A 19,051-nucleotide genomic window follows, 5' to 3' on the forward strand; every position below is an offset into this window, starting at 1 on the left:
GCAATTATACTCCAATAAAGATGTTAAAAAAATATTTTAAAAAAATAAAATAAAATAAAATAAAATAAAATTACAATCCTTCCTTACCCTGCCCCCTGCTTGATCTGCCCTCCAGCCCCCCACAATGACGCTCACTGCCTTCTAACTGACTCTATAGTTTACTTATGTCTCTCTTCCTTCCAGGATGCAGTAATTTTTATCTGTCCATTTACTGCTATTTCCCTGGGGCCTGACACATGGAGCGCACTGGAGGCCCAGACATTTGTTTTTCTTGTATTTCTTCTTGTGTGTTCGTTCCCCCTTCTTCCCCAGGCCTGTGAGCTCCTCGAGGGCAGGGACCTTGTCTTGGCTTCCCCAGGCATCAAGATAGGCTTGAAGCATGCCGTGGGTACCCAGGAAGTGCTCAATTCAGGTTTTGTGGGAAGGTACAGCACGCCTTGTGATAGATGGACAGTTGCCCTTCGCTCTAAGCCTTGGATACTTTTGCTGAGAAAGCCCCTGGACGCAGGACAGTGACATCAGTCATTTCAGAAGAAGAGGTTATTAAATAAAAGAGAAATTGAAAAGGAAAAGTCAGTTAGGATCGGGAGACCGCTGCTCTGTTACATCCATTTCTCCCTTAGCTGAAGTGGTTTTTGATTGGACTGGCCTCTCTCCGAGTTGGGGCAGAAGCTAATCAAAGGCCGTTTTTCTTTCTTTGCAAGGAACAGTGTTAATCAGAATAGTGAGAGCTGGGCCTTCAGGCTCTGCATTTATATAAAAGTGGCCTTGGAGATGAATGTGCAACAATTATCCTTACCAGAGTCCTTTTCAGGAAGGACGAGCTCAAGATTAGTGGTTAATGTGAATCCTGAATCCCAGGAACCCACCCTGAATCCTGAGGAAATCATCCCAATACCATCATTCTGGTACTGTGCTATTTCCAGCTCAAGGTTGTCTGCAAATGGGGCCTGCGCTTTCAAAATGGACAGAAAATTAGAGAGTGGGCTCTTTTTGGAAGGGGTGGTGGTACTGTTTTTAAAAGTTGTTAACCCGAACAGGGAGCACAGTGGGATAGAAAGAAAAAATCTCACGTTCCAGTGCAGAATCCTGCCCCTTACGTGGCTTCTATGATTCTCAATCTCCTCGTCTCTAAATGGTGGCAATGATTTCTGCCTACCTTCTGGGACAATGGTGTCAATTAAATTAGACTGGGGACTTCCCTGGTGGCACAGTGGTTTCAAATCCTCCTGCCAATGCAGGAGACACGGGTTCAATCCCTGATCCGGGAGGATCCCATGCGCCACAACTACTGAGCCCGTGCACCACAACTACTGAAGCCTGCACGCCTACAGCCCGTGCCCTGCAACAAGAGAAGCCACCGCAATGAGAAGCCCGGCGCGGCGGCGGCGGTGGCCCAAGGTCACATACTGGCAAATTAGCACTCCAACCCAGACAGACTCCAAAGTCCCTGTTCGGGACTGCGGACTGAGCCCCCTCGGCCGGGCGTTGGATCTAGGGCTCGGGAGGAGCGCGAGGGGAGGGGCACGCGGGGGAGGCGGGGAGGGAGGGTGCGCGCGCGCGCGGGTGCAGGTTATGTAAGCTCCCTGTGCCTCGGTTTCCTCATCTGTAAAGTGAGGATAATGGCATATACCTCACTGAATTATTGTGAAAATTGACAAAGATTCTTTCCGTGACCAAACTTTAGTCAGGCTCTTGAACCTTCTTATAGGTCCATCTGTGCACTTTCCTATAAAATCCAATTTTAGCCAGAATGCTGCTAAGTGAGTTTAATCAGAACCCCTAGCTCAATATCTGAACCCCCTCAAGGTCCTCATCCTCCACCATCTCCCAGCTGATGTGTCATCACCTTGCCCTCCTTCTGCAAGAATACTTTTAAGTCGCAGTTTAGCCAGAATCCCCCTTACCCCTGCTGTTTCTCTTAGTAATTTTCCACTCACTCCTCCCCAACCCCCATCCTCACCCCCTAGCTCCTTGGCTATAAATTCCCATTTGCCTACGTTGTATTCAGAATTGAGGCCAGTTTTATACTGAAGTCTCTTTTCCCCTATTGCAATAGTTCTGAATACAAACTTGTTTTTACTGCTTTAACTACTGTCCAGCTCTGGTTCTTCTTTGACAGGACTAAATGAAGTCATGGGCAAAGCGCTCTAAGCTTCCCTAAACAGAGGTTCAGTTTAGAGATTCTCTCTCCAGCTCAAATGTGCTGGTCCTACCCTGTGCCAACCACAGAACCTGACCCCTCTCCTTGGCTTATTTTAAAACAAAGGCAAAAATAAAAGCAAAAGGCACAAGCACTTCAAGGCTGTTTTGGTCATAGAAAACTTCACTGAAGTACTGGAAGAGGTGAATATACACAAGAACAACTTAAATTTAGACAGTCTGTGTTGAAAAGTAAAAGTCCCAATGGTGCATCTACCAACTGGCTCCTGCCATGTCATTGGGTCTCTGTTCTTTCCTTTTCGTGAGCAAATGCCACGTCCTGTGAAAAGTAATTCGGCCCTCACTTCCTTCAGTTCCATCCTTCCAGTTCCTGCCCAGGGGTCTATCTTCTCACAGCCAAATGGCCCCTGACATATTTTCCTACACAAAGACAATTTCCCCCCTAAGCAGTGTTCTGGTGCTGTTAAGATGGTCCACGCTGTTTTCTCACCTTGCTACAAACTCAAGAAGGATGAGATTGGAATCTGGCTTTTGAGGGGTTGAACATTAGAGGAGAAAGGAGAAGCTCCCTGACAGAGGCCAAGGAGAAGATAGACAGGCTGGGGAAGAGGATTTCAGGGGACTGGGAAGGAGGAGAGTGGTATAAAGGGGGCCTGGGCAGAGGTGGATGCTCTGGATTATTGGCATACAGGAATATGCCAGGAGGCCTGAAACACCCAGTGATCAGAAGAAAGGCAGCTTTGCTCCTATTTGAGCTTCTGCTGAGCCCCCAGGGCTGGCTTGGTAGAGGAAGCCAGGGGCACCTTCTCCTCCCCAGCTTTTCTGAGCTGGCCCGACCCACAGGTAAAGCAGGTAGCTACTCGTGCTATGTGGTTGGAGCACCCCTAGTTTCCTATTGCTGTTGCAACAAATACCCACAAACTTGGTGGCTTAAAACACCACAGCTTATTCTCTTACAGTTCTGGAGGCTGAAAGTCCAAGATGATCCTTTTAGGGCTAAAATGAAGGTGTCAGCAGGATTGGTTCCTTCTAGAGGCTCAAGGGGAGAATCTGTTTCCTGGCATCTTCCAGCTTCTGGAAGCTACTTGTATTCCTTGACTCATGACCCCTTCCTTGCATTACTCTGACCTCTTGGTTCTGTCATCACATCTCTTCCACCTCTTCCATCATCATATCTCCCTCTGCCTTCCTCTTACATGGACACTTGTGATTGTATTCAGGGCACACTCAGATAATCCAGGATAATCGCGCCATCTCAAAATCTTTAAATCACACCTGCAAAGTCCCTCTGCCATTTAAAGTAATACATTCACAGATTTCAGGAATGAGGACATCTTTGGGTATCTTTGGGGGCCATTTATCAGCTGACCACAGATCCCCTTCCTAGAAACAACCCATTTCTGGCCCTTCAAAATCTCAACAACTAGTTTAGGGGTCGGTGTGTATGTACAGACTCCACTTTGCAGTTGTGGGGCTGGGAGAGGCTAGGCAGCTTATTTGAATGGGCTGAACTATCAAACTGGAGGGAAAGCTTCCCTCCAAACCCTGAGAACTGGTTGGGAGGAATGGGTTGAGGCATGGCCCAAAAAAGGGTGTATCCCAGCTGCTGATCCAAGTGCCAGGAGGTAGCTTGCAAGGTCAGAGGTCACACCTCCTCCTGAAGTGTCTTCCCCACTCTCACCACTCACCCCTGCTCTATGGAGGACCTGTTTTGCTGTGTGACCTTGGACAAGTCACTAAACCTCATGAGTCTGTTGCCACTTCTGAAAAATGGAGCCTGGACCACATCATCTCTCAGGAGCCCTTTTAGCTCCAGGGCGTTAGAATCATCACACATGGTCCAGTCCTGGGATTACGGCAGGTGGGGAGAGGACCCTGCCACAGTTTGACAGACCCTGATCTCAAGAGCAGAAGCTACCAGTCTGGCTTGAGCTGGCTCTGATTTCAGAGCTGGAAGCAGACATCAGACTTAGAAGTCACAGGAATCAGGAAACCCAGGCTCTAGACTCGGGTCCACTCCTGTTTTGTGATCTTGTGAAAGTTGCTTTTAACATCCTAGAGAGTCATTTTTTCCCCCAAGCATAAAATAGGAATAAAGAATATTTTTCTCACCTATCCCCTAGAAGACACTTCTAGGGGATAGGAAGTTGGGAAAAGCAAGCGTATCATGGTGTCAAAGACAAAAACTGGACCTGTAAGTAGATTAGCTCATTCAGGATATTGTAATAACTTAGCGCTCCCCAGATGCGAAGATCAGAGTGTCTCAGTGGTTTGCCTTAGACTTTGATAGGGAAGAGTTACAAGTGAGGTGATTACAAGTTGTAACTATGAGTTAAAGGTGGAGTGATTTACAGTTAGATTTGTGTTTGTAATCAGTAGAAGTATCAATTAGCTGAACAGGTAATGCTCATCTGTGTCTAGCTAGTTTCAGGGGGACAAACAATTCTAATCTTAGCTGATTATTCTGAGATAAAGAGCTTGGAAGTTGGTGAGGGGCAAAAGGGAAAAGGTCTGTCTGTGTTTGACCTTTACCAGGGCTCTAAGGTAAGGGTAGAGTCCTTTGTGGGGCATTCAAGGCCCTTTACCATCTGGTCATGCTCTGTATTTCTAGGCTCACCTCCCCCCTCCTCTTCCCCACATACACACACATACTCCAGAGTCCCAACCCCAAACAATGACCATTCCCCACATCAGATGTGTTTTCTGTTCCTTTCTTTGCCTGGAATAATGACTCATTCTTTAAGACTCAGTTCAAGTGACCCCAGCTCTGAGAAGCCAGGCTGAGTTTGGGGATCCCTCCTCTGTGCTCCCAGGCAACTTGTTCTGTGCGCCCGTTAGACCACATTAAAGGATGTTTCTTGTCTATTGGTCTCTCCAGCCAGAGGCGAGCTCCTAGAAGGTGGGGCTGGGTCTCACTGTGATTCCTGCAACCTCCATCAAGACTGATTCCCCATAGGTGTTCTTGACAGGGACAGGGTAAAGAGACAAAGTAGGTGATTAAATAGTTAATCCCACTAAGGGATTGTAAGTAGAGAAAAAAAGTATGGGAGTCCCCTGGAAGTTAACAATCACTCAAGAAAGCAGGCTTGCTCAACAGCTAAACCAAGCGGGCTTGCTTAGCAACAAAACCACCAATAGAAGCATGAGACATGCCCCAAAACAAAACAATGGTGGAATGAGACCCACATCCTGCCCAATGAGGTCAGTAAGTTAATGATTCCTAGGACATGCTTCTCTGCATGCACTAAAAACAAAAATATAAGGAAAAAGATAACATTGTACTGAAACCTGAGATGATTTACCATATTTTAATATATGTTACCACCTTTTTGTTCATTTCCATAGTACCACGACAGGGCCGTATAGGGTCAAAAACTCCCCCTCCCGATGTGTAGAAGGAGTTAATGATGGAAGACTCAAAGAATGAGGAAGAAGGTGGTCTTCTCCCCCTCCCCACCTTCCTTTGATTATGAAACTGTAGCCCACTAAGTTCTCAGGGTGGCACTCCCTTGCCTGCCCACTTGTATCTCTCACAAGCGTCCTGTACTAATAAATCACGTCTTGCCTGTGGCTTTGCCTCTCGCTGAATTCTTTCTGTGCTGAGACAAAAGAACCTGAGCTTTATTAAGTCCTGAGATGAGTTCTGCAGTTTCAGACCAGGTGAGCGGTTTTAATTAAAAAGACAGTGGGCTTGAGTCCCATCCCCTGGGTTCAAGTCCCAGTCTGAGGTGTGGCTGAGTTTGAGTTTCATCTGAGGAGAAGGGCGGTTTCATTCTCAGTGGAAAGAAGCAATGAAAGGAGGGAGGCGAGAAGGCACACAGACATGAAGAACCTTCTGCAACACGGATGACATCATGTGCCTCCACGTGCAGTGTCTCCTCATGCTTAAAAGCCAAGTAGACACCCCTCAGCCTGGCACGGAAACAGCTCCAGAAGGTAGCCGCCAAGCTACCTCCACCCTCCCCTCCCCCTCCTCACCACCACAAACCGGCACCTTGGGCCAGATCGCTCTTTCTCAGCCCTGAACACAAAGTGCTTGCCCACCGCTTTGCCTCTACTCCACAGTTCCCCACCTGGCGCCCCCCACATTGCCGTGTACGCAGGCTCCACCCACCTGCCACCTCCAGGATCTGCTGGTTTCTGCTCACCTTGACATCAGTGTCAGCACTGAAGGAATCCTCAGTCTGGCATCCAAAGTAACTGAAAAACAGTATAAATCTTTACTACAGTCATCTGATACGATACCAAAGGCAGATGATAATAATAGCACAGAGGACGGCTTGACGACACTGTCCACCGTGGCTCAGCCCTGCTCCTTCATACTCTCAACCAGCTCACTTCCTGCCCTTTCCAATATAAACTAAATCCAGCCACTCTTAAAGTGTCCACTTCTTCTTTATACCAATTTATACCATAAAAGCCCAGACACCTAGGTAGGAGGTGGAGCTAAGTCTGTCTTCCCTTAGGTACCATTTCCCCGCCCTCTCTGGGAGGTCTGTCCCCTGCCCTCCAGCGCCCTGCTCCCCAGGAGGTACTCCACCCCGGCTGCACGCAGGGACCCCCGGGTTCTACTGCAGGGTCCCTAGTGATTTGTCTGGGGTCTGGGCCGCTGATCCTGATGCACAGCCGATGCTGGAGAGGGTCCCTGTTCTCACTGTCATCTTGTGAGGACGTCTTTTGCTCCTGAGTGTCTGTCTGTCTGTCTTTCCTCACTAGACTGCATGTAGTTCCAGGCAGGTTTGATTTTCATTTACCTTTGAAACTGTTGGGGAGGAAGACATTTTCCTCTACCCTTAGAAGTTCTGGCTGGTCTAAGAATTAACTTGATACGAGACAGATTAACAGGAGAAAAATCAAACAAAAGTTTAATAACAAGTATACATGGGAGAGACCCAGGAAAACTAAGTAACTTGCTGAAACCCTCACCTCAAATACCATCTTCAGCTAAAGACAGAAGAGGATGTTGGGGGTAGTGATTTGAAACCTCAAAGGGGAGGAAGGCAACTGACATAAAGAGGAAATGCAAGTGTTTGGTAAACAAATGTTTGCTGGGCCCTGCAGAGACAATAGGACACAGAGAGGAATTCTAACAGACAGATTTGCTGGGTTCCTCCCTGTCTACACACGTAGTTCATACCCTAGTCATCCATGGGGACAGCTCCCTTCCTGCAACAGGTGCATTCTTTAGGCAGTTAGGGGGAAGGTCGAAGGTTCTTCCTGGGTCTTTTGGGCCTTAAAGTAATCAGCCTAAATTCATCCTCATGCCAAAGAGAAACATTTTGGGGTGACAAATTTTGTTTCCCTACAAACGCCATCCCCACCCCCAAAGCCCACCACCTGGTTTGGTCTTACAGACCTTTGGTGCCAGAAGAGAACTTAGGGGTGACCAAAGGCAAAGCTCTCATTTTGCAGGGCTCAACTGAGGCACAGAAAAGTTCAACGATGTGCTAGTGGTCACACAGGTGTCCTGGCTCCTGGAGCCCCAGGATTCATTCAGAGCCTCTTTCCCTAACCAACCCCCAGGCACCACATCCAGGCAGACCCCCTTGGGCACCGCAGCCTGCAGAACTCCAGTAGCCAGCGGATGGAGGAAATCCCTGCCCCATAGCCTGTGAAGACCATTTCTAGGCTAGGCTTGCAGGTTCTTCGATTTTTTCCACGGCTCGTAGAAGCCACAGCAATGCCCCAAGAGTCACAAAGGGTCCTTTTTTCCAAGATCTATGTTCTCCACCAGCAGCGCCAGCCACAGACATCGCTCTTAGCATGGGCACTAGGGATCCAGGGGCCCAGAGGGAAAGGAAGGGACCCAGGTGGTCTCGCCTGGACCAGCTGCTGGCCCCCCTACCTGAGATGGAAGCTTAGTGAGGAGATTCTGCTGGGAGAGGGGAAGTCTGGGCCTCCCAACCAGGAGGGGGCCTCTGAGAGGGCTGCAAGAGCCAGGCCCTTGAGGGCAGAGGTATCATAATTTGTGGGGGGATGGGGGGGACTCTATGAGGCTGGAGCCCAGATAGGTGGTGGCCAGGAAACCTTTTTTAGGGTGACCAAATAACCATCATCTAGATTCCTAAGGCTGTCAACAAATCACTACAAACACAGCTTAAAACAACAGAAATATGCCTCACAGTTCTGAAAGCTGGAAGTCCAAAATCAAGGTGATGGTTGGGCCATGATCCCTCTGAATTCTCTAGGGGAGGAAGGCTCTAGAAGGGCTCTCTGGACTGCATCCTTAATGGGATGTCGATTGTGAGCAGTAAGCTACGATGTCAGGACAGATCTGCAGAGATTTTGATATAAAGATCCCAGTAGCCCTGATTCAGGTAAAGACCCCGCCCCCAGCATCCCTCAATAAATAAGATATGCATAGAGTAATCCAAACCCCAAGACTGTTGTGCAAATAGTCATAAACACTTGCCCTTCTGCTGCCCTACATCTGACCCACCCCCCTTAGGACTGAGGATCCCCTTCTGTAACTCTTTATGGGAGCGTCTGGCTTTCCACTGGAGAAGTTGAAAACGCCACCCACTTCCACCTCCAGCGTAGTCGGGGTGCAGGCTCTGCCCCGGGGCTCACTCATCAGGCATCCCGGGCAGAAGGGGGCGCTCATCCTGGAGTGACTTGAAAGGGCAGCACAGAGGTCACTCCCAGTGGGCCCACGACAGTGTCTGAGCTGGGCAACAGGGGTGACAATTTGTGCTAACAGGTCACCTCAGCCTCTGGTGGCCTGTGTCCAGCCTGGGTGACATCTAGTGCCTGAGGCCATGGGGTCCTCACCTCCTCTTTCCTGGTTCCCACCTGGCTTCTGAGCTGCATGCTTCAAATTGAAGGCAATTCTGTGAGCTCCCACCCAAAATATTCACTAGATCCTTTTTCTGCTTAAATCCGCTGTTACTAAGAATCTGGCTGAATCACACATTAACTGAGAAAGCATATGAGAAAGCACTTTGTAAAGTGTAAAGTACCAGGAAAATGTGAGCTGTCAGTATTCAAGGCCTGCAGGCAGAAAGTCCTCCCAGACACCCACCCTCACCTGGCCGTAGCAACTCCCACACAACACGCCTCTGCCCTTGGGGCCTGCGGGGCCAGACCCCCCAGATCCGCCTGTCTGTGGTCCGCACTGCCCCGGCAGGCCAGGTAATTCCAAAATGGAAGATGTTCCCCGAACCTTATCTTTCTTTCCAGAGAGCCAAGGACATAAGATTGGAAAGAAATATACGAGGAGGGGTGAAATGGGGTTCGCTCTATTTCACAGCCACTGTTATTAGTAATAAATAGGAGTGATTGCTGTTGGAGCAGCTCGCTGTGAGCCCTGGAACACATTTGCCTATCTCATCCTCAAATCTGGGAAAGAGGGAGTGACAGGGATTCAGGTACCCACTGTCCCAGAGAGGGTGAATGATCTGCCAAAGTCACACAGAGCAAAACTGGAGCTGGGACCAGGCCCGCGGTCTCCAGTCCACACTGGGTCCATGGACCTCGACACAGACTGTGCCTGGAGGCGAAGCTTCAGCTCATGGCACATTTCCACCTGCAGAGCACTTGCCATCTTAAAATAAACCAGCCAGGCCCTCGGGTGGCTGTGCCATTCAGCCCAGGGCCTGCGAGCCCAGAAGGTTTGTGACAGAGGGAGGGGGAGCCTGGAAACTCCTAGCACTTTACCCTAGAGATTTATTCCCACCCGTGTAGGACACGAAGCACATGCAAAGTTATTCATGGCAGCTGTTTGTAGCAGCAGGAAACATAGGCAACAGCCCCTGTGTCCATCAGCAGGGCACTGGGTAGTGCCCTGCAGTATTTCCACACAGTGGCTACTTCTGCCACTTAAAAAAATATGAACAGGCTCTGTATGACTGCTATGGAGAGATCCCCAGAATGTATTGCAAGGTGAAAAGAGCAAGTGACAAAAGTGGGTGTAGTAGCTACCACTTAGGCAGCAAAGGGAAAAAGAAAATCTCTGACTATTTATGCATCTCTGGAGAATACGTGAGACTGAAATATCAGTGGCTTCTGGAGAGATGAACTGGGTGTTTGGGAGACAGGAGTGGGAGGGAGAATCTTCACAGAATATCCTTTTGTTCCTTTGGAAGCTGAAACTATGAGAATGCATTACCTATTCAAAAAAAAAAGTGCACGTGATAGTTTTTTGTTGTTGAGTATGTTTTTTAAAAAGGAAAAGAACTAAAAGGATGGATTTCAGATGGACAGTTTTCAGCCATCAGTTTCAATATCAGAGGGGGATATTTGGGGAGCTGGAGGACAGGGCAGGTGTGCCTCTCCCGTTTGCACAGCTGCACAGGCATGGCTGCTGCCCTGTGCTGAGCAGGGTCACCAGGAAGACACCTTCTTGGAAAGCATTTCCCTGGGGGAATCACTACACCTGTTATGTCACCAAGAGGGCTACATCCTCTTTGGTTTAGGTGTTGCCTTGTCTCAAGCTCCATTTTCAAAATATACACCCCTTCGCTGTGGGATCAAGGGGCATCCGACACACTGTTCTAACAGTAGTTTATCAAACTTTTTCACCTGGACAGGAGGAGCCCAGGTGAGTTAACACTTTCTGCAGTGGGTTGAATAGTGGTCCCCCCAAAAAGATATGTCCACCTGGAACCTCAGATCTTCTGAGGTGATCGTATTTCAAAAGAGGGTCTCTGTAGATGTAATTAAGGTAAAAATAGAAAGATGTGATCATCCTGGATTAGGATGGGCCCTAAACACAATGACAAGTGTCCTTATAAGAGACAGAGAGAGGACACAGAGAGACAGAGGGGGAAAGCCACGTGAGGAGAGTGATGCATCTACAAGCCAAGAAATGTCATGGCTTGCGGGAGCCACTGGAACTTAGAGGCAGGCATGGAAGCCTCTGGAAGGGACCAACCCTAACCACACCTTCATTTTGGACTTCTGACCTCCAGAACGGTGAGGAAGCAAGTTTCTGTTGTTGTAAGCCACTCAATTTGTGGTATTTTGTTACGGCAGCCCTTGGAAATGAAGACAGCCTTAGAGCTTTGCTGAGGATGAAGAGGGGGCTCAGGGCACCAAGGGTCCCTCAAGGACTTTGCAAATTAAGGGCTGGCCCTGCTGCTGTGTGACCCTGGGAAAGAAGAACGGGGTGGCCTGTTTGAAGACAAATGTCCAGGGAAGGCTGGGCCCCCTTCTGGTCTGGGGCACCTCTTTCCCAGTTCCCTGGGGCAGAAGCATTCTTTGCAGTGGGCGTTTTTCTCTAATGGGGAAGGTGTGCCTGCCCGTCGCTAGGAAACAGGGAGCTGGGCCTGTGGGCTCCCAGCCTGGAGCGCAGGCAGATGGTGACAAGATTAAATAGTGCCTTTCATTTCAACATAGGAAATGTTTTCAATTCTCCTCTCTTCATGTCTCTAAAAAAAGGCAAGTGGCGGAAACGTCCCGCTGGAAATTTATTAACAAAAGCCCAGGCAGCCCAAAAAAAGCAGACTTTTTTTTTCCCCCACATGTCTCTCCAACCAGCCTGCAGGCACTCTGTGAGGTTTCTGCCCTATCACCACGACCTGCCAGCCACCGCACTGAGCCTCATTCAATCCTCCCAGTCACTGGAGGAGGTAGGTTCTATTGCTATCCCATTTAACAGATGAGAAGACTGAGGCCTACGGAATGAAAGTAACCAGGTGGTAATTTGTGAGGCTGGTTACTTAATACACAATAGCTCCATCTTTCGTTATATGCCCCTTAGTGATGATGTTTGTGAAAGTACTTGGAAATGGCAATACAAATCCAGAAACTCATTATTACTAATACAATGAGGATCAGTAACTACAGGTCTGTGTGTACAATAAGCACAGCAAAGAGGAAACAGCTTTGTTTTCTCCACAGATTGCTTTGGGGGCAAGGAACTAAGTGGACCAGGAGAGATTAGACATGGAGGTTAAGACACTGCAGGTCAGAGTCTGCTGGCTGGGTCAGCGTCTCCTCTGATCTGACCACTTTGGGTACAGCTTCAGGCTCCACAAGACCCAGTCTCTCACGTTGCTCAGCCACTAGCAGTGGCTCTGCTCCCCTGGCACAGTCTCCTCACTACTGTGTGCTTGTAGTGCGGCAGAGGAAAAGGGGAAGATTGCAGGTTCCCCAGGACCCATGGAGTCAAGTGCTCAGACTACAGATGGGTAAGTGGGAGAAGAGTGGGGCACAATGAGAGGTGAAGAGAGATGTGCTGGGTTTTAGATCCATCAGGCTGGAAGGGATAGAGGGATGGCTTGTTGGACAGACATGGCCCCAAATAGTCCCTATTCTTTTCCCAACCTTACCTCCCTCTGACCTAAAATAAACACTGCTCACCATGTGAATTGTTCCTACAATCGTAATCCCTTCAGTGTCTACAACCTCTCTCCTATCAAAGTAGTTTCATATCCATCATATCACATGATGCTCATCTCAGTCCTGGCAGATGGGTGGAGCAAGTGCTGACACGCACCCCCAGCCCCATCATGTACAAGGAGAAATTGAGGTCCAGACCCATCTCCTTACCTCATCCTCCATTTCCCGGGCTTTCTGGGTAGTGTTGATTCTTTCTTTGTAATAATACTTAAAATTCTGCCTCTTTTTTTTCTCCTAATGCCAATATCTTAATTCAGGTTCTCACCAGGCCAAGGCTGTGTCTGCTTTAGTCTCTCCCCAGACCAAGCTGTCCTACATGCTGACCTTCAGTGATGCTTCCTAAAGCTCTGGGTCAGCATAGTCAGTCATCACAGCACTCCACAGTGTTCCTTATTTACAACCATCCAAAGCTTCTTTAATTCAATGTCACCCAGCTACTTTGTCTTATTACCTCTACTTCACTACACACACACTCTGCTCCAGACAGACCACTCTCTAACAATGATGCCCATTCCCTGCCTCAGTGCCTTTGCACATGCTGTGCTCCCACCTGGCCTGCCTTCCCTCCACTCATGGAGGGCTCTCCAGTGGCTAGTCATTCTTCAGGATACAGAGCGAATCAACCTCTTTCATCTAACCAAACCTAATTATCACAGAGATTTTTCCCTTCTCTGAATTCACACTTATATGCAGGGGACCACACTTCAGCCCTTGGTAGCTGGCCTCTCCAATGGCCCCCAGTGATCCTCAACTCCTGTGCAGTCTTCTCCTTCCATGAGTAGAGCTGACCTGTGTAGCCAATAGGATGTGGCGGAAATGACAGTGTGAATTCCAAGGCTAGGTCGTAAAAGACAGTGTGACTTCTGGGCTGTGCTCTCTTAGATCACCTACTCTGGAGGAATTCAACCGCCATGTCAAGGTCAGGAGGATGCTTAAGCAGCCCTGTGAAAAGGTTCATGTGGTGATGAGCTGAGGTTACTAGGCAACAACCAGTACTAATGGCAGGCATGTGAGTGAGCCACCTTGGAAGTGGATCTTCCTGTCCCAGTCAAGCCTTCAGATGACTGTGGCCTTGGCCAACATGTTGGCTGAAACCTCATGAGAGACCCAGGGCCAGAACCAGCCAAGTAAACTGCTTCCAAATACCTGACCTACTGAAACAGTGTGAGATTATAAATGTTTATTGTTTCAAGTTGCTAAGTTTTGGGGTAATTTGTTATTCAGTAACTGATAGCTAATATAAATGTCTTGTTCATGAAGTATCTTCTCAAATCTATTAAAATGCAGGGACTGTGATTTCTTCCTTGCATTTCCCATGACTCTTGCCACAAAGATGGACACTTCGGAACAAGCACAGCATGAGGATGTACTTGCTCTTTCATTCACTCATTCAACAAATATTTATTGAGTACCAATGTGCTAGGTACTGTGTGTACCAAAAGGGGCAAAATAGATCAGCTTTCTACCTAGAGGAGCTTATGACTCAGTCATTAAATAATCACAAGAAAATATGTAATTACTATGAACATGCTATGAATACAAAGTAAAGGTAAAATGGACAGGGGGACCACATTTACACTGGGAGTGGGGAGTAGTCAAGGAAGGCTTCTCTGTGGAAGTGATGTTTAAGTAGAAGCCTAAAGGATGAATAGCAATCACTCAGGCAACAGGAAAGGAAGCAGGGAAAGGCATTCCAGGTGTATGAGTGTCTTCGGAGCCTAAAGACTTTGGTGGGAAGCAGAGCCAGCCAGGGGGACATCAGCATGCGACAAGGTTGATGAGGAAACCTGGGGCCAGCCATCAGGAGTTCTATGAATCACGTTAGGTAGCTTGGATTTTATTCTAAGTGCACTGGGCAGTCACCAGAAGGCCTACAAGCAGGGGATCCACGTCTTTGGGAGGAAGTTATGAGGATAATGTTATGGAGATGGTTAAGAATAGTGTAATGATGGGACTTCCCTGGTGGCACAGTGGTTAAGAATCCGCCTGCCAATGCAGGGGACACAGGTTTGATCCCTGATCAGGGAAGATTCCACATGCTGCAGAGCAACTAAGCCCGTGCGCCACAACTACTGAGCCTGCGCTCTAGAGCCCGCGAGCCACGGCTGCTGAGCCCACGTGCTGCAACTACTGAAGCACGCGCACCCGTGCTCCGCAACAAGAGAAGCTACAGCAATAAGAAGCCCATGCACTGCAGCGAAGTGTAGCCCCCGCTCGCTGCAACTAGAGAATGCCCGCACAGAGCAACGAAGACCCAATGCAGCCAAAAATCAATCAATCAATCAATAAAGTTAAAAAAAAAAAAAAAGAATAGTGTAATGACAATGGTCAGTGGCTCCTGCCATCACCCTGGAGGGAGAGGACAGTGGCTTGGGGTGGGACAGTGGCAGAGGGAATGAAGAGAAGTGGACAGTTGCAAGAGATATTTTGAAAGTAGAATGGGCAGGAACTGGAAGTGGACGGAAGAAGGGGCAAGGCAGGTGTTAAGACTCACAGGCTGAGTGGTTAATGACGCAGAATCCCTCAGCTGACGTTCCACAGAGGCTGCCTTGGCCAGAGCCCTTTCCTACCTGGAATAAAATGGGACACCTTCCTCTGGCCCATGATCTCATTTTCAATTCCCAGCAGCTCTTGCCAGGCCCAAGTAGCCCTGTTAGATCTGCCCAGCAGCTGTGCCAGATCTGTGTGCCCCACAAGGCGGATAACAATATCCATTTTTGTTCATTGCTGTATGGCCAGGGCCTAGGCCAGTGTCTGGTGCAGAGCAGGTGCTCAATTAATATTGGATGAATGAATGTACACTGAATAAATGAATAAATGAGTGCATGTCGGTCCTCCTCCCACCTTTCCCTTTGATTCAGCCCCAAAGAGCTCCTGCCAGGGCCTGAGCTCTGAGCCCTGAGCCTTGCAGGCTGGCTTGGGGCAAGTGGGAGAATTCAGGAGCCAGAAGGGGCACAAGTCCCAGTTTGTTGGTCTTACCTGAAGTCCCTTCCAGTCCTAGACCTCTTCCCTGGGTCCTGGCTCTGGCCCCAGTTGCCTGCCATGAACCTCAGAGAGTCCTGGTTCATATCCTGAGACCTGCTTCTCACCAGCTCTGCTCAGCTCTTTGCCAAACAGGAAAGAAGCCTTCCAGAGCTCCGCTTCTTATAGCTTACCGTATATTAGAATCACCTGGGAGCTGGTTCAAAGTACAGCTTCCTGGGGCCCTTGCTCAGATAATCTGATCCAACAGGTCCTGAGGCCCAGGAAACTGCCATTTTAACAAGTGCCCCAAATGTTGCAGGTGGTTCCTGGATGACACCGTGAGAAACTCACTGTAGAGTGTTGGGGCCTGGGTGATGCCCAGATCAAACTGGGCCAAGCTAAGCAACCTCAGAAACATGGCAACAGGTGGGCTGGGAATCCGGCTTTGCCCAAATGTCAGGGTCCTCTTGGTCATTAGAGGACACACCTGGGCCAGGCCCTGGGCCTGCTGACCTTAGGGGACCTCCCACATCATAGCAAACATTAAAAGGCACCCATACACTATTCTAAATATCTCTTTGCTCTAGAAAATTTGAAAGGACTTTTATACTTTTCAGCTTTTTAAAATAAATTATCCTTATTGTTCTTATTATCAGATATAAATACACTATATAATAATATAACTACTTATTTATTAGCCATTTATATGACAGTAGTGTTGAACTGTAGGTAACCATTGACATTTTCTGGGCATTTAATTAACATTTACTGATTTCAAATTAGAAACTTTTGTCTCTTAGAACCAATGCATTTTAAACTCAGGTTTCAAATATTTTCTAGGGGCCCTTAAAAAGCCAGCAGGCCTGGGACTTCCCTGGTGGCTCAGTGGCTAAGAATCCACCTGCCAATGCAGGGGACACGGGTTCGAGCCCTGGTCCGCAAAGATCCCACATGCCGTGGAGCAAGTAAGCCCGTGCTCCACAACAAGAGAAGCCACCGCAATGAGAAGCCCACGCACCGCAACGAAGAGTATCCCCCGCTCGCTGCAACTGGAGAAAGCCCGCACGCAGCAACGAAGACCCAACGCAGCCAAAAAAAAAAAAGCCACCAGGCCCAGGGCATGGTGCCCATAAAGAGGCACCACGCCACCTAAGTCAGCGTTTCTGAAGCCATTCGGGGCTGGGTGGGAGGCCTGGGTTAGCACAGGCGCGGGGAGCCTCCGTGTTGCCACACAAGCCCCGGGAGCCATCCTGACGCCGCTGGGGTGGTGAGACAGTAGTGCTGGGCTCAGCGTGGCAGATGTCCATCTGCCACCTGGGCACTAAATATAGCGCATGCACAGAGCCCTCTCTGCCTGGGACCTGCAGAGTAGGCTTAATTGGCTGGAATTGCCACAGAGAGAAGCTCTGTTAAAAGGAGTTGAAAAAAGGCTTTGCCCCACAATTCTGGGATGTGGAGGTTCATAATTAGACAACGGATTTTTTCCTGCCAGCAACACAGTGTTGCTGGATTTAGTCACTGATAAATCCTTCAGCTTGATGATCTCAGGTGTTGAGGTCAGGCCTGTGTAGGTGTCAGGGGCATACTTGCTTTCTGTGGTGACCCGACAAAGTAGGACGTTTCCCCCCGAGTGTTCTGATCCTTAGTGCTGTGGACCCAGTGAGTGTGTCCCCCTAAAATTCATGTGCTGAAGCCCTGATCCTCAGGCCTTCTCTGAAGGTGGGACCTCTAAGGAAGTGATTAAGGTTAAATGAGGAGAGGGACTTCCCTGGTGGTCCAGTGGTTAAGACTCTGCACTTCCATTGCAGGGGGCGTGGGTTCGAACCCTGCTCGGGGAACTAAGATCCCACATACCGAGCGCAGTGAGGCCAAAAAAAAAAAAAGGTTAAATGAGGACATAAGGGTGGGGCCTGATTCAGTAGGATTATTGTCCTCATCAGAAGAGACACCAGAGCGCTCCCTCTCTGCACTCACAGGAAGGCATCATGTGAGCACACCACGGCGAGATGGTGGCAGCCTACAAGCACAGAGAAGGGGCCTCAGAATGAAACCTACCTTGCGGGCACCTTGAACTTGGACTCCTCAGCCCCCAGAACCGTGAGAAATACATTTCTGTTGTTTGAGCCGCTCAGTCTGTGGTGTTCTGTTATGGCAGCCTGAGCTAACCAGCACCTCCCAGCCCAACCCCAGGCCCACCCAGCCAGAGCCTGTATTGTAGCAGGATGCCCAGGTGATTCAAAAACACAACTTAGACCAAGGTGTTGGTCCCCCGGGGTTGGAAGTGATTTACTCCTGAGTATGAATGAGGGATCCTAGGTGGAAACTCCCAAATACCTTATGGTGGGAAAAGAGAACACTTCAAAACTAAACGTAGCTGCTGGCCTGTCAGATTTGTCCAAGGCAGTCTTATACAACTCCATTCATGGGTGGTCTGATCTGGGGCTCTGAACTCAGCTAGCCTGGAGGTGCAATGGGGAAGTCTTTAAATAGCCTTCAACTGATCCAGGGACACAATTTTTCCCAAAGGAGGGGTAGTGGTGTTTAGAATGCATATCTTGTCTTGTTGAAGAAATGATAACAGATTTAGACTTTTTTGCCCTTTCACCTCCACATGCCCTGGGTGACTGTTGGCTTGGCGGGGATTTAATCTATGTACAGACTCTAATCAACTGCTAACGGCTGCCTGGAACGCTTTGTTGAAAAGGACTTTAAGGCCTCCTCTGGGATCCATGAAAAACAGAACCTTGATGAATTGGCAGTGTCTGCCAAGAACATGGGGTGGGAGTGACTACCCAGTATGTGTTGATTCCACTCTAATACAAACGGCCCTTACAACCAATGCATAAAATAATGAACCAAGTGATTAGATCTGGTTCTGCTTGTGCTTTTATCATTTATTTGTCATATATTGTCATTTATTTGTATAAATAAGATTTCCTAACGTTACTCATAAAGAAAAAATGAGAATAATTAGAAAAAAAGTTGGACAAGAAGAGGAAGTGGGGGGGAATTAGTCCTACTAGATAAGTACCATAATTCATTGATTCTGCTCTCTGTTTGTTGTTGTTTTTACAATTTAACATCTCTGAAATTGAGGTGTGTCATTGAGGTACAGTCAGGAGCTAATTGTCATCACCTGTCCATACACAAAAACACTGGCCAAGATTGTCAGCGACTTGGAAGAAAATCCTGGAGACAGTAGTGGGGTATTCTTTTAAGAAATGCTGCATCATCAAAGTGGGACACTTGAAGGCACAGAGGACAATATTGGTTAGAAAAACAAGGACATCAATGGTCAGAATCAAAATACGAATGTGAAGACCTTTTAGAACTGCTTTAGTCAATTTATTTTGCTCATACAAATTTTCTTTCTTATGTATGTCCAAGTGTGATATATGATAAACTTCTGTGTCCACATAAGTCTAAAAGTGCTCTTTCCATAAGTATAAATTAAAGTTTTAAGTGGTAAGAAAGCATTGTGTTATGGTTTGACAGCAGTATGTAAAATAGTGGTGGACTTTACAATCAATGGCATCTTGGATTAAATGAAAAATAGGTATTATAAAGCAACAATAAATAAAAT

General features: G+C 48.2%; 1 protein-coding gene across 3 annotated transcripts in view; it reads right to left on the minus strand.

Annotated features, from left to right (window-relative positions):
• Window positions 1-19,051, minus strand: part of LOC309644222 (uncharacterized protein) — a 175,712-nt gene that overhangs the window by 58,980 nt on the left and 97,681 nt on the right. For all 3 annotated transcript variants that reach the window (XR_014254297.1, XM_082427879.1, XM_082427880.1), the window contains one exon: window positions 6,278-6,363. Coding sequence is in view for 2 of the 3 variants with exons in the window: in XM_082427879.1 (XP_082284005.1) it covers window positions 6,278-6,363 (86 nt within the window). In the remaining variant the exon portion in view is untranslated. The remainder of the gene's footprint in view (window positions 1-6,277; window positions 6,364-19,051) is intronic.

The sequence above is a fragment of the Balaenoptera physalus genome, assembly GCF_965194825.1.
Source record: "Balaenoptera physalus genome assembly, chromosome: 15".
Classification (NCBI taxonomy): domain Eukaryota; kingdom Metazoa; phylum Chordata; class Mammalia; order Artiodactyla; family Balaenopteridae; genus Balaenoptera; species Balaenoptera physalus.